This window comes from Aricia agestis, chromosome 6 (assembly GCF_905147365.1).
Source record: "Aricia agestis chromosome 6, ilAriAges1.1, whole genome shotgun sequence".
NCBI classification, from domain to species: Eukaryota; Metazoa; Arthropoda; class Insecta; order Lepidoptera; family Lycaenidae; genus Aricia; species Aricia agestis.
This window is the reverse complement of record NC_056411.1, coordinates 16,113,873-16,130,740: the sequence shown is the minus strand read 5'-3', so window position 1 is coordinate 16,130,740 and position 16,868 is coordinate 16,113,873. Positions and strand designations below refer to the sequence as shown.

Below are 16,868 nucleotides of genomic sequence, written 5' to 3'. Positions count from 1 at the left end.
ACAAAAATATAATTAAAAAAATGTTAGACATCCCCATACTTAAAACTGAAACTAAATTATTTTCTAAACACATTCGTGCAAGGTATCTATGGATAGGTATTAAAAAATGCTATAGAGGTTTCTACTTTCCAATAATATGTATTATATTTTTACTGAATAGTTTACGCGAGAGACAATTCCAAAGTGTCAAAATGTGCGGACAATAGCTATGTCCACACTGTGCCTTTTATTGTTCATCAAGGGCGTGCGTTATAGCCACGCCACGGAGCTAATACAAATTTGTATTAGCTCCGTGGTTATACCGCTCTGCAGGGCTAAAATGGTCACATTTAGCAATTCCTCTCAATCAATTCAACAAATGAATTGTCAAAACTGTCAAACTGACAAATGTCAAATCAGTACAAAAATACAGAAATGAATTGCAAGCAGAGTTGCATTTTGCGATTTTATAAAAATGAATCATATTATGATTCATATCATGATTCTTCAAAGCGACCATTTTAGCCCCGCTGAGCGTATCCAAAACTTTCGCTTTGTTCTTTTTTTTTGGAATTAAGTGCATAGTGTGGACTTAGCTAATGATTGCTAAATCGTGGATCGTGTAGATTGTAGAGTATGGAATTTACAGTGTAGATCGCTGCACTACATGTTGGCAAGCATAATATGGTTATTCTACATAGCCCAAATTAAAGCCTCTACCAAGTCGTCTGAGGCCACCTCACAAATCATCACACACATCACAACACAAATCAACAAAAGTTATATCGTTATTTGAATAATAACCTTATTAAACAGTATTCACTAAATAGACGTATTTATTTGGCACCTTAATAATAACAAATGATTTTCAAAGCATAAATTAACATACAAAATATAATATTTATTTGTTAAAATCAACAAGAAAATCGATTATCTTTTTTATCGATATTCGAATGATGTCCAAGTGAGAGGATATCCAATCAATAATAATGAAGTAGTTACTATTTATTTTAAATTTAAATTTGAGTTTGTCTAAACAAGTCATCTAAAAATAATTTTTTTACAATATAGTAGATCAAATCGAATAATGTTTTAAATTAACCTATCAAGCCCTTAAGGACACCGGTGACCGCGACAACAATAGAATAACAATAGATTTCCAAGAATCCGCGATCGAAGGATATGGCTGAGCCATTTTTATCGAATTCAACGCTGGATAGCAAAACTAAGTGATGATACTTGAGGACAACCTTTCACAAAATGTCTTTCGCGGAGGCCAGGGGCTCCGCAAAGCCTTTATAAGCCCCGCGACTCGCGAGCAATATAGTTATAATAGCTCCCACACCGGTTTCGGTGACGGTAGCCGGTTTCGTTGAAACCAGGCCAGCTACGCAGAACTAATTTTTATAGTGCCCAAGTGTGTACGCAGTACACAAGAGCACTCTCTATTCCTTTACTCTCATAACCCAGTGGAACGGAAGACCGACATGACTGGCGAGGGATCAGGCGCAGGACCGACTTTTTACATGCCCATCCGACGCATGGACCATCATCTTACTTGTTAGACAAACAGGTGATCAGCCTGCATTGTCCTAACCAAACTTGGAAATAACATGTTCCCAACGCGGGAATCGAACCCACGACCTCCAAGTCAAGAGCCGCGCTATACCACTAGACCACGGAGGCGCAATATAGTTATTACTTATGTGAATATTTTTTGAAAATTGTCATCAGACACCAGGTGATCTCAAAATGCTCGTTGATGATCCACTTCTTGTAACAACTTGGCTTAATTATTTTTTTTGGAGTTCTCCAGAATTTCGCTTTTCAAAAGGGTTCCGACACCAAAACAGTTTAAGAACCGCTGCTTTCGTAGTAAACTGTGACAGCAGAAGCCAATCACTTTTGAACTCTAAAGACCAGTATAACATTTCAGTCTCCCACATAATATATTTCCGCTATTCGTGTAATGTTTTATAATTAAGATATTGTCATTAGATTTATAATTTGCACCTACATGCAATGTACTAGGAAGCGCCTACCAAGTACCATCCTACGCGCTATAATAAATCTTAATAATTGTATTACATCGCATAGTCAAATTGTTACAAAGGTATATCATAATATGGCTAACTCAGATGAATTTAAACTTAAATTTAATGAAGAGTTTGACAGATAATACATGGGGCTTATGTCAAAATCTTTATTTAATTACAGGTAAGTAATTAATACATTTTGTCTCTGAGTGCGGCAGAAAGAATATTTTTTTTAGATCAGGAGTTACTAACCAGTGGGACGCGTCTCGTTTCGCGTCTCGTTCTCGTTTCGTCTCGTCGAAAAATTAATAAAGAATAGAATCATCCCAAGCAGAAAACTATTTAAAATGGTATTTAAAAATATTATAATAACTTAAAAAGCTGTGTTTAGAAGTAACGTAAATCGTAATTCGTAACTACAAAAAACTCAAGTTTTTTATTGTAACGACAATAAAAAACTTGAGAGGTGTCAAGGGACACCCGAACGGAACGAAGTTATTTCTTATGTTCAAAAACCTGTATACATATACACTCAAAAAAATATTAAAAAAAACGCCGCCTATTGACGCACAGGAATACTATCAACGCCCTCTGCCCCTACCATGCAGGTAGGTACTAATAAAAAAGTGTCGAGGTCAAATATCGTTCTATCTAGCCTCCTTTATGCCGAACGCGCGATAAAGAACTTCGTTCTAATCTATATATTAATACGTGAGAGAAAAACTTTGTAACCCTTTTTACAAAAAAATGGGGAAAAGTAGGTGCATGAAATTTCGCACAGTTATAGTTTATATGGTGAAGGAGTGCATCGAGCTAACATTATTTTGAAATTATGCTTTTATCATATATATTTTTAACAAATAAAACGTTACACACACTACGACACCACTACTAGGAAAAATGACAGATTTTTGAGTGACAAGCCTATACATACGAATTATACTCTTTTATTTATGGTTGAAGTCTGTTAACAATAAGTTGAGAAATTGAAAATGGATTATTGTTTTTTTTATTTAATTTATACTATTAGACAATGCAGTCTGAGTTCAGCTGAGTCTCAGAGACAAGAATAAAAAAAAACTATGATGAAGTCAATATTTTTTACAAAATATAGGTAGTAGTCCTAATGTCGTTGCAAGTAAGGTCGAATTTCGACCATTGGGCGATCTCTAGTATTATTAATCCTCTTTTCAATGACTATAATTTTAGATTTTGTAACACTTGTTTCTCTCTTGCAATTTATTCTGCCTATAAAAGGTAAACGGTACACTTATTGTAATGCTTTGGATATCCTATTACAGTAGAGTAAGAGCCGGCGATAGTCAGACTTTCGTCATATTATAAAAGCTGAAAGTTTACCCGTTTAGGACCCCTATATGTAGAGGTAAGAACGACCAGCAAATATGGAGTTTCGGTCGCAGTCACTTTAGGAGGTATCCAGTTCTGAAGGTCTACCTGACCTTCGATAAAGAGTAAATCTCAAGTTCTGGAGGTCTGCCTGACCTTTGATGAAGAGTAAACAAATTGAGCTTTTACTCTTTAGCGAAGGTCAGGCGTACGGCATATCTTCAGAACTGGATACCTCCTAAAGTAGCCGCTACCGAAACTCCATAGTCGCTGGTCGTTCTTACCTCTACACTGTAGACTATAGAGGTTTATGATCCCTATAGAGTATAGATTATAGAGTCTAAAGGGACCATAAACAGGTAAACTTTCAGCTTGTATAAAATGACAAAAGTCTAAGTATCGCTGGCTCTTGGGCCACAGGGTTTGTTGCCTTCGTTTTATGATATTTACTCATGTATTGCTATGCAAATAGTCGGACAAGGACAATAATAAATAGCAAAATTTAGCGAAAGGGACTTACGAGTTACGACATCGGCAATAAATGTGCCGATGTGCTCTAATTCTGGAACAATCGAATTATAAATCGCCTGTAAAGGCAGCCTGTACCAACTACCAGTGTTACCAGCTCACAAGAATATTTCTCCCAATAAAACCAAAATCCCAAAATTAGTTTTTTTTTCTGCTTTTTGGTTTAAAAATAAATTTATATTTACAAAGTAGGTAGACATTAAATAAGCATTTGACAATAAAATAAAAATATCCTTGCTTAGGAATGTGTTTATAAAATAATTTATGCAGCATAATTAAATAATTATCAATTAAGTACCTAATACATTTTTATAATTAATAAAAACCTATTTCCAAAAATATATTTTTGTGATTAATTATAAAATTTTAATATTGCAGATCAAAATGGGAACAGGTAAGTAATAACACCTTTAATAGCCCTAGTTTGATTGTTTGGATGAATTTTCCTGATGAGTCTCGATATTTTCCCCTAAAATGGGGAAAAGTGCCAAGCTGGCATCACAGCTTGTAAAGGCTTGTAGCCTGTTCGATATCGGCCGATCTGGACATTGCTACTATTATGGGACCAGCTTAATTCTATTACGAAACGTTATAATTGGTGACGTTGATTAAATGGATTGATGCGACTGTAAATTTAGTTTTGGCGAAATATATTGCGGTGTTAAACATTACTGTATTATGTATACCAGGCACCAGCCATTCTCAAAGTGTGCAGCTGCGAAGCCCTGGGGCTGGTATACTGTTTTTGAAAAATTCGGTAATTTATGTTAAGTATAGTAAAGTAACTATAGCATTTAGATAGCAATCCGGAGCCTGTCATCGAATTTTCATGGATCTTTTGCAATGTATAGTTAAAGCCTCATTTTTGTGGCTTCCTGGGTGTAATTAAAAACTTCTAACATTCCTCCAATTATCGAGAGAAGTTCTTCAGAAGAAGTTCTCGTTCTCAACGACTGATTACATAATGGAACTGTTTACCTTTTTAAGTTAAAACTTTGTAGCAAAAAAGGAAAAATCTCACGAGATCACGCAGATCCGCAAATGTTTTTTGGACTTTATCTTGAACTACATGTTGACAATAGAGAATGTTACATACATGTAGTGAAACAGCTATAAAAAGTGTCTTAGATGCAAGGTCGTGCCGACTTAAAAAGGGGTGATGAGTTTAAATGGAAACTTGTATAATTTGCAGCGCCTTAACCGACGATCAACATAATGGTCACAGTATAAATATTACAGTAGTACTCTACTAACAGTTGATGTTGCATAAAATAATACCATGGAAAAGATTACAAAACACCGCTGTGATTTCCGCCTTGTTGCCCTTCATGCTTATGGGGAAACTCATTTTACGTGGTGAGTGAGGTAAATATCTAACCTAACCGGGGGGAAATAAGGAACCCAGACAGTAGAATGACTTATCCGAGAAATAAAACTCGTTCAAAGCAGAGAAAACCTTAACGCACACGCGATGTCATAACTCATACTGCATTATTTGTTACTTAAGAGTTATTTGAAAGTCACGCTAATGTGTGCGTGCGACAGGTGCGTCCGATTCTAGCGTTCTAGTATGAAGGTGATCTACTGTCTGTTTTTTATATTGTGTAATGTCTCTATAGCGAATAAGCGAACAGGAACTGCTACTTATGCAACAAAATTGGTTATTGGTATTTAACAGATATTATTATCGCATAATAAATTGATAATAATAGACTCAACATATTGCTTAGCAGTTCAAAGTACTTATTTAAATGTTATTTAATTACTGTTATCCATAGTAAATCTTAAAGTTGTTTGAAACTTTAATTTAAATATTAACATATAAAAATGCAACTTTATACAGGCTGTAACAAAATAAAGCAATATGGGTGGTTTTATGTCCATTTAGAGTTTATTGTAAAAGTAGCAGCCTAATGAGTAATGAGCAATTTTAAGTAAAGTTGTAGAGTAAAGCCCATAAAGTATTATCACTTTGTTTTATATTATGTACAGTCAGCGTTGCCAGATTTTTTTTGTGCCAAGTCGTGACTTTGGAACTTTTTGAGTGAAAAAGCGGGATTCTTCAGTCAAAAGCGGGACAAAGAAAAAAAAAGGCATGAAATCAAAAGTCTTTTTTTTAATTTTTATCTTTTTATTTGCGTTAAAATAACGTTTACGTGACAATATATAGCTAAAGTAGCCAAAGAAAATCCACCCCTCTACCTCCCACACTCTTATCTTCATTCGCACCTTACTTTCTCAGCACACGTACGTTCGGGCTTTCCCCGAAAAGCGGGACTGAGCCTGTCCCGCGCGGGACATTTGATTTTGATGAAAAAATCGGGACGTCCCGCCAAAATCGGGATGTCTGGCAACGCTGTGTACAGTGTACACAGTGCAGACAGTACTTCAATCCGTACCAACGCCTACAACTCTACAAGGCGTAAGTTCGGCCTCATATGGAATATTGTTTACATCTCTGGGCAGGGGCGCCAAAATACCGACTGCTCCCTCTGGATCGTATCCAACGAAGGGCCGCTCTAATTGTTGACTGCCATAGTGTTTCAAACAGCTTGGACCCCTTGGAATTACGCCGAGATGTAGCTTCATTTTGCATCCTCTATCGGTTGTATCACGGGGAGTGCTCTGAAGAATTGTTCGGAATCATACCACCTGCAACTTTTCGCCATCGTCCCACGCGAAAAATATACCATCCTCATCACCTTCATGAGTGGCAGTCTTCCACCGTGCGTTTCTCGCGTAACTTTATGCCGTGCACTGTAAAAAAACTCTGGAACGAACTGTCACCAGCAGTATTTCCGGACCTATACGACCTGCAAACCTTCAAGAAGAGAGCAGCGTATTTCCGCTTAAAAGGCCGACAACGCCCCTGCAACTCTTCTGATGTTGCGAGTGTCCATGGACGACGGTAGTTGCTTTCCATCAGGTGACCCGTACTAACTTATAAGTTATAACTTATAAGATATTTTGACCGCAACAAAATCCTGCGGAAACAGTAGACTTTGCCAGAGTTAAAAGTAGCTTTTATCCTTCCCCGTGGTAAATTCTATAGACTAGGTATATCTGTGCCAGATTTCATAAAAAAATATCTAGTACTGTCGACACGTACTCGACGGAAACAAAAACATTATAATAATAGTATCAAAAATAACTACCTCCTTTTTGGAAGTCGGTTTAAAATACTTCAGATAAAAGCAACATGATATTCTACTAATTCTTTATCTACAGTCAACACTCGAAGTTTATTGATCCTGTTCAAAACCCCATAGCCGTTATGGCTAACCATAAAACCCATGGGGTATTGTGCGAACATTAGTCAGGCGCGTCACGGTGCCACACGCGACACGGGGGCAGCATTCATAATGACGCAGGAAGTGTCGCATACCTGCTCGTGGATTTACTCCGAACGATGTATCAACTATCAACAGATGCCGGACCTAAATAGAAGCTTGCGTTGATTCCACTGTGGAAGTTCGAAATAGGATATATTTCATTTTAAATTTCGGTAGTGAAATTAAATAAATTATCTTGGCTTAGAGTCCTAGACCCCAGTACAAAGTTAGGAAAGGCTCTTCTTTTTTTTTGGCAAAGTTATGAAGTTATGATCCAATACTAACGCACGTATTACTAATCGTACTACCTTTATCGATGTATATAATCTAATAAACAGAAGCTTTCGTTGAAACTAATTGAAGTTCTTAATAGAGAATTGGAAGATGTAATGGATGAAGTGGTGGAACAATTCGAAAATGTTCCTTTTTCTGCATAAATGGAGGCTTTAGGACCAGGAAAATGATTTTAAATAAAAAACATGGATGTCGTATGTTTTGATATGCGTATTACGAAAAGCTCTATTATAACCCTTACACAAGCATAGACAAGGAAGGTGAAAAAGCTGTGTCATCTTTAGCAATTGACAGCTACGCGATCCTATCAGTATTCCTGGTCGGAATTTGGATGCTACGGCAAGTGATCGACCAGCAGCAATATAGAAAGCCAGTTCCAGTAATATTCACGCCATTCCAATAAAACTAGCTGTTTGACCGAGCAATGCTCGGTATTCGATAAAACACGAATAAAATGACATTTTCTAAAAATGATTCCTAGCTAGATCGATTTATCGCCCCCGAAATCCCCTATATACTAAATTTCATGAAAATCATTGGAGCCGATTCTGAGATTCCAATTATATATACATACAAGAATTGCTCGTTTAAAGATATAAGATATCGTGGAACGGAGAAGCAGAATATAGTTATTAAATAGAATGAACGATACAAAGCCTACATATAAATTGTAATTCATAAGCGGGCAGGAAACGGGAGCGGACGACGGTATGGGTTATCTAGAACCAATTACGATTTACGAGTTACGACCATAACACGGATAGAAAATGGAATGGAAAGATGGACAGTCTATTTGGTGCAGTAAAGCTGATATTACTACACCACACTTTACAAGGAAAGGATTGGCCCCTTGCAGGATAATGCAGGGAGCCTTACTCCTTTCATAATATTTTGTTACACTGTCCTTGATTGGGCTAAGTGTCCCTGAATATAGAATAAGGCTGCGTTTCCACCAGAGCTGAGCGGAGCTGTGTTGCGAGGAATGTGTTTTTAAGAACCAATAGCATCGCCGCTCTGAGCGATGTCAGGGCAAAGTCATGTCAATGAAGCGATTCTATTGGTTTTCAAAAACACATTCCTCGCATCACAGCTCCAGAAAGGCAGCCTAAATTGGGGCAAGTGCGCAGTGCGATTTTAAATTTTTGAGGTCAATAAGACATACAGCTCTCGATTAGCTACCCGCTTGAGAAACTTCTGCCTGTGGTTAATTCGTATCGCATTGAAGGCATGTCCTTGATATAAAACTAACCTTCTTCTTACTTGGACGGGAGGTGCTCTAGCAGAACATTAGTGGTCATTTCGGACCACAAATGCTTCACACGTTTGTCACGTTTACTAGCCTGAGGGACACATGTGAGATCCGCGCAACAATGGAAAGGTCTAGACTCTAGAATAGTCTAAACTATACGGAAAATCACATCACGATCTCACCTTCTATTGGTACTGAGTAATAGGTACATGTATAATCTGCAATCGCTCAGTAATAACAGATAATTGTTTCTGCAATTTGCCATGTATTTAAGTGATTTCCATCAAATATGCAAAAAGTTAAATTAAATATATTATTTACGTAGCTGTGAATTGTAATAACGTATTCAATAATAATATTCTTTAAAATCGTAAACTCCACCGAGACGTGACGTCGCGACAATACTTTTTTCTATGTTACATTTATTTTCTATGAATAAGGGCCTGTTTCACCACTTCCTGATAACTGATATAGCTATCCACCACTTAACTTGACAGATAGAGTATGGAGAATCTGTCAAATAAGCCTATCCGGCACTTTATCAGGAAGTGGTGAAACAGGCCCTTATAAGTGTCGCTAGCTTCGTGTGACGTGTCGGTAGCTGTAGAGGGTTTTCATAGAAATACATAGAATTTAGAAACCAGTAGTGTCGCGACGACACGACGTCGTCTGCGGTTGCTTCATGTCGTCCGCTGCCAACCGGCACCTTTAATGTTAGCTAACCTCCTCCTTTTTTCGAAACAGATTAATTGAAATATCAGAATCAAGACACGTGCAATTTCATCAATCGAGAGACGACAATTTGCGCAAATATTAAACCTCCTAATCTACGATTATGCACGCGTTGGTTGTGTCAAAAGGTTATGTGGGTGTTTTATATTAAACTAATTTCTAGTTTGGAGTTAATTAAGCTAAATTATAGATTACGCACTGTGCTAAGGCCAGAAGTACCTAAGTCTCATTTATAGGACGGAACGAATCCGAAAATACAGGGACTTTACAAAGTTCAATACAATGTTACAAGCTACAACTAATATTAAAACAAAGTACAATGTTACAAGTTACAACTAATATTAAAACAAAGTTCAAATTATTAACTCTTTTAACCGGAAATGATTTAACAGGAACTAGGCAGGATCGGCAAAATTGACGAATAACGAAAAGTGAAAACACAATACATTTCTCTGGGGTGTCCGATAGGGACAGAAACTTGGAGCCCGCAACGAAAACAATGAGAAGAAAGGTAAGCAAATAATGAAGCTCGTCTTCGGGCAGCAAATGTTAAATATTCAGTTTATAGTTTACTAGATGACGCCCGTAACATTCGTTTATCACGCAGCGCCAAAATTCGTTTATCACGCGGGAACCATACATTTTTCCGGAATAAAAAGGATTCTATGTCCTTTCCCGGGACTCAAAGTATCTCCATACCAAATTTCAGCAAAACCGGTTCAGCGGTTTAGGCGTGAAGAGGTAACAGACAGGCAGACAGACACACTTTCGTATATATAATATTAAGTATAGATAATTATTATAATAATAATTTTTAACCAACTTTAATCCATTCGAATCACACTAATATCTTATTGAGCGTGGTATGAACATGCGCAATGACCAGTGACCATATATGGCAGTCCCGTTGATCCCGACCGATGCGATACCATCTGTAAATGGCCCGACAGTGGTCACGGCAGCTATTCGTTTGAATAATTAAGAGACGTCAAATAATTTGTACAGGAAAGTAAGCTGAGGGATTGCGCACGGATTCTTGTTTTTTTTTTTATGAAATAAGGGGGCAAACGAGCAAACGGGTCACCTGATGGAAAGCAACTTCCGTCGCCCATGGACACTCGCAGCTTCAGAAGAGCTGCAGGTGCGTTGCCGGCCTTTTAAGAGGGAATAGGGTAATAGGGGAGGGTAGGGATGGGAAGGGAAGGGAATAGGGGAGGGTAGGGAAGGGAATAGGGTATGGGATTGGGCCTCCGGTAAACTCACTCACTCGGCGAAGCACAGCGCAAGCGCTGTTTCACGCCGGTTTTCTGTGAGAACGTGGTATTTTTCCGGTCGAGCCGGCCCATTCGTGCCGAAGCATGGCTCTCCCACGTATAAAAAGAGAGTATACCTAGAAGGTACGTAAGGTCATCGATTACCAAATTGAAACGTATAGAAGCTGTCAAAAAATACATTACTGTCAGGAAGTAGGAACTCATAACTCCCCCTGAAAATATTTTAAGCGAAACACCCGCTGGATGCAATGGAATGAATATTGAATGGATGGAATGGAAGGGAAAAATTAGAAAATACTTAACCTTTTCACGTGTAGGACATACTCATGTTTCGGAGTATTTACCTGCAACAAACAAACACAATACAATTAGCACTTTATGCAGGAGGCAGATGTTAAATTTTTAAATAAAATTATTACAAATATCCCATTACATTCTAAACGTACCAACTTTCTACCGCTATCGACGTCCACCAGAATACGTAAAATCTAGATTCTAGAACCATCTACTGTCTAATGGCTGTATCGTTTCGACTTTCCACAATTACGATACTCCATTAAGCGTGCCATAAACGCCTTGATTGAAAATCGCAAACTGGATCGATATGTTCGACATTAATCGAAGAGATTGTCACTTTATAGTGTCTAGTGCTCGCGTTATTACTAAAAGCCTCAATTTTCTGCTTCAAGGAATCTTAAGATATCCACACAGGAGGCGATATCTAGACTATGGTGATAACTACAATGTAGAGTTCATAATATGGATTAATTACAAGTGAAGATAATAAAAGCGTGATAAAAAGATGTTAAGTTTTGAAAACAAATTTTCAAATTTTTATTTGCAATCAAGTACATATATAAATCAACATACATTGACGAAATATACAACTTATGCCTTGTTCGGGCGTTTGCAAAACAATTACAAAATTATAATTTTAGTGCTTATTATTCAAGTAAATATATAATCTTATTTTTATGGTATTCTTTTAAATTATCTTAACATTGTGAGGTTTTTCATTCATTTTGTGTGTGAGTCTACTAAGGCCTAAGCTACTATAAAGCCTACTATCAATCACCCAAAAAATAGCGTAAAGCTTATTATTGTGTGCTTTAACGCATGCCTTGTCATCTCTGTTTCTTATTCAACTAAGTCTCTGAGCGCGGCAAATAGCTTTTAATTTATTTTGGATTCAACAGGCCGCTTAGTTTTTTTAACTTCAAAGCTAAAAATTCAAGAATTGGAACCCTTACTCAACTCCTTTCAACAAATCCTAAGAAAATTCCCACCTTATTCACCATTTAAAAAGTGAATTATTTAAACAATGAATTACCATGCAAACCGTATAGTGAAGATGTATAATTATTATGGACCACGTAGAAGGCGTCATGGACACAAGGTTGATGCTAATGCAGTGAATATATTCATCCTACACAGAGATGCCTATTGCAAAATGACACGAACATATTACTGATTGATGTTGCCATTATGCCATATTGATGTTAGTTTTCGTAAAGTCGTACAAGAGAATGTCTCTTGAGTCTTGACATCACAATACGGCACATACAAAATGTATTATTATCAGAAGCAAGGCTGAGCATTTTATATTTTATCCTAGTAGCCAAAACTCCCAAATGACTCCAGCCATTTGGGAGTTTTGCCTGCCTGGCTGGAGTCATTTGGGAGTTTTTTTTCTAAATTATAAATCCAAGATCTCCTAGCATGCCAACTTTCTCCAGGCTATCCTTTCCTAAACTCATTGCAATACTTAGTCTATGTCTATTCAGGAAACAAGTCAAGCGAATCAAGAATACCCACGCTGTATGTTTCATCTACATTTGCCGGCTGCGGTCTCGGTACCTTATGTAAGCCTTGTAACGACATTGGCTATTTAGTAATATATTTGCATACCTCATTTTCCACAAGGTGAGTATTGTTAGGAGTCTCACGTGCTACGTGTTTTATTGTTTCTACATGCTTTGAAGAAAATACTGATGCTTTGCAGAAAACACTTACGTTGGATCTATGTAATACGTGTGCAGAAAATATATTTTGTACCTTTATTCTGAAATTCGTTTATAATTATGCTAATACGTGGGAGAGCCATGCTTCGACACGAATGGGCCGGCTCGACCGGAGAAATACCACGTTCTCACAGAAAAGTTTACCGGAGGCCCAATCCCCCCTATTCCCTTCCCCTCCCATCCCTACCCTCCCCTATTACCCTATTCCCTCTTAAAAGGTCGGCAACGCACCTGCAGCTCTCCTGATCCTGCGAGTGTCCATGGGCGACGGAAGTTGCTTTCCATCAGGTGACACGTTTGCTCGTTTGCCCCCTTATTTCATAAAAAAAAAATCACGCCAAAACAGTAGATTTCATTACATTTAATGGCTTCATTTTTCCGGGATAAAACTATCCTATGACCTATACGCTTTCCCGATGCTTTTGAGCATCGGGAAAGCGTATACGAGTAGGTCATAGGATTGAGTGTCTTCATACCAAACTTCGTCAATAAATATAATTAAAAATTACTTGACGACCCTACGTGGCTCAGTGGTTGGGTGTGTTGGCAACGCTCTGCCAGGGGTCGCGGGTTCGAATCCCGCCGACGGAACAAAAAGTTTTCAATGTTCCTGGGACATATATTAAAAAAAAAACCGGCCAAGTGCGAGTCGGACTCGCGCACCGAGGGTTCCGACAGCTTAAAGGTATTATAGACCTGAGTATTTGGTATGAATTTCAATTTAATACCTCTACGCGTTTATGAGGAAATGGGTAGTAAGTTTAAAATTATTTAAAAAAAATATATTATGTGATGTAACTAAAAATTTATGGTTTTCGTAATTTTTCCTTTATCTATGCTATAAGACGTTGCTTCGTACCAAATTTCAAGATACGGGAAGCACCCTGTAGGTTTTGATTCCCTTGCAAGTGTCGAAAATTTGCGGCATAAACGGCTGTATCTTTTGATTGCGTTGGCTTAGAAGTTTGATTTTTTCACAGCTTCAAGGGACAGTAGACCTGAGTAATTGATATAAATTTCAGCTTCATACCTCCACGCGTTCCTGAGAAAAAGGGTCTTGACAGACGGACGGACGGACAGACGGACAACAAAGTGATCCTATAAGGGTTCCGTTTTTTCCTTTTGAGGTACGGAACCCTAAAAAATTAAAATATGTATAGTATAAAGTACTAAATATTATGTTTCCTTTGTCTGGTATCCGTAACACAAGTCCTTCAGGTACTTAGCACAGGGCCAGACTGACGTGGTATGAAGCGTCCATAGATATTTATTTATTATTTTCTGGTAGATCTATCCTGTTTTTTCCTTATAGCATTAGTGATCGAAGCTTATAGCGGCTGATTCTGTGTGTGAAACATGCAAATATAAAAATTTATCCAATGATCAAGGATATTTTTTGAAAATCTGCCATCAAAATTTGCCATCAGATTCTGGTAGACCTATACATAATGCTATAACTTAAGGAATGTTTTTGACTGCCAAACTCTAAGACAAAGGAAACGTCATGGCCACAGTAACTGATACTGTATAATTAGGTAAACATGACCTATGGTATAGAACGTAGAATTTATCAGCGAAGCTTATAAATCCTTGAGATCTAAGCCACACTATCTTTCTAAGTACACAAACATGATCCATATTTGAGAAAAATGTACCTGTAGCGGTACTATATGTTAAGATCTAAGGAAAAGCCGATGCAAGAGAAAATTGCAGCCCCTGCGTTCAAGGTTGGAAACCCACGACACGCCAACGGCCCTCACCATATATGGATCATAAAGCCTATAACTCTGTTAGGTGAAATATGCTGACTTCGTTATACGACAATGATAACAGATGTTTCAAAGTCAAGAACAAATAAATCGTGTGGTTTTGTCAAAAGTTCAGCAATTCTGAAAACTAGAAACAGGTCAAGCTTATTATTTTTAAGTGCAATTAATTACTATGGTCGCAAAATGATGGTTCCGAAAACAATTATAATCTGTACCTCACTTAAAACAAGTTACTACGTTTAGCAATAGTTCTAAAAGACCTACCAAGCATTACAAAACTATTGTAAGCGATTGTTGTTTACATGTCAGCTGCAACAATATAATTTAATTAGCTACAAAGCCGACAGTTATCCATCAGATATCACACAGCGTGACTGCCCCTAACGCGTCAATCGTGCTCGAACACGATAAGCCCGTAAAGAGACAATCATCCGTGCCAAATAAGTGCAGGTCAATAAAGTAGAGGGCCTCACTTACCTCATATTCTGGCGGTGGTTGAGATGAAAACTCGCTCCAGGGCCGCAACAGAGCACGCTCGGAGTCCGCGTCGTTTGCGGCAAAGTTAACTCCATACTTCCTCCATAATGATAGCTCGTATAGCCTCCGCCACGGAATGCCATCATTCTTGGGTCGTTTCCTAATGCTTCCTCGAATCGATGTAGATCTTACGAAATTCTCATTTTGGTTGCCATTTTTACCTCCCCGCCAAGGGGGCTTCGTTCCATTGGGAGACCCGCCGGATATAGTTCTACGTATCAAAGCTTTCTTTTGACCCTTTTTCTTGTCATCGATGTCTTTATCGTCATCGCCGTTTTTCAGACCGTTTTTCACGTCCTCTATGGTGACTACCATCTTCCTTTCTCTGCAGCTCCCTCTAGCGGGTGTTCTCGTAAAAGTGTTCCTCCATTTTTCACCGTCAATTTCGTCATGGAAAGCGGATATGGCCGTATCATCGGCGTATCGCATTCGAGCCGTCTTCATCAAAGAAGCTCGGGTGTTCTGGGTAAAAAGTCGTTCGCAGGGATCAGTTGCTTTGAGTTCGCGCGACTTAAAAGTATTTTCTGAGTCTGTGTCGCTATGGCCATCATAGGAACTGGTACTATTACTGAAGCTTTTGACGAAGGATCCATTGCTTCTCGGGAGAACGTTGTCGTTTCTAGCGGCATCTTTTATTTCGATGAAGCACTCGTTTTTAGTGGATTTTTTGGACTGTACACTTGTGCTGGAGTCCGATTTCGCCAGGGCATTGTGTCTCTGGTCGATACAGCCGTGGGCGTGCGCTTTTCCGGTACAATGCTTGTGTATTTTGGCGAGAGCCGCCAATGTTTTGTTACCGTTGGGCGAAAGTTCGTCGCCGCAACGTAGCGACTGCTCGAATGACCCTTGTATGTGAAACATTCTTCACCTATCTTTTAAGGGCGACTTCTTCAGACTCGATCATTTGTACACTTGCTTATTTTTTCATAAACTAAACGACTTGCTCCTAAACTCTATATTTCACAATTATCCTGGTATAAGAAAAAAAATACATATTTAAGACTCTCTGACACGAATGCGTATGAATTAGAATGGTAATCGCTACCCATAACAACTTGAAGATTACAATTAAGTAAATGACATCAAAAGTAATTAACGATAAAAGAACACATACTTACAAAATTAAATTTACCTAAACAACGCTTAAATTATATGTATTGTAACTTTCGTAGAGCTTGTCTCATTATGGAAATACCAGATGAATACTTTGGTTACATTCACAAAAAAAATATTAGTATTTTTATGACATCCATAATTTATTCGTATCCATTATTTGCTCGTATTATATCGTCAATCGCTTACACATCTACTATGAACCATCACAGAAGCATTTCGATCATTAATTCCTCAACTGTAGTATAATTTATACGCGTCTTAAAGCTTATGACACGATGCAGTGTGGTCGTAATGTTTGAACTTTGATTGGGCCGTGTATAAATATTCATGTCGTAATTCGTGTCAACGTCGGATTACGGTGACTAAACGTCTACCTCCGTCGTGCCGTCCTGCCGGCAGATACCAGTCCCACTGGTAAGGTATACTCGGGTAGGATATTTCCTTAGAAATTTAGGAAGTCCAGTATTCTTAAAGGTAAGGTTTGATCATAAGTTGGATTATAAGTTTGGGGGAAACCTTATAATAATTGTGAAACCTTACTTTGTATAAAAAGTTTTTATACAAAGTAAGGTCTAGATAAGTTTTATTCTTGGGCTACCGCACATTTTTAATTACTTTTCTATGTCTTTAGATTCAGAGTTTCAGTGTTTCAGC

General features: G+C 38.0%; 1 protein-coding gene across 5 annotated transcripts in view; it reads right to left on the bottom strand.

Annotated features, from left to right (window-relative positions):
• The window catches only part of LOC121728173 (unconventional myosin-XVIIIa), a 238,603-nt gene that overhangs the window by 152,654 nt on the left and 69,081 nt on the right, over positions 1-16,868 (bottom strand). For 2 of the 5 annotated variants that reach the window (XM_042116299.1, XM_042116302.1), the window contains exon 2: positions 15,039-16,069. The exons of 2 other annotated variants lie outside the window; for them this stretch is intronic. In XM_042116299.1, the coding sequence (XP_041972233.1) occupies positions 15,039-15,959 (921 nt within the window). In that variant the 5' untranslated portion in view covers positions 15,960-16,069. The remainder of the gene's footprint in view (positions 1-15,038; positions 16,070-16,868) is intronic. One more of the 5 variants, XM_042116301.1, reaches the window with a different exon arrangement.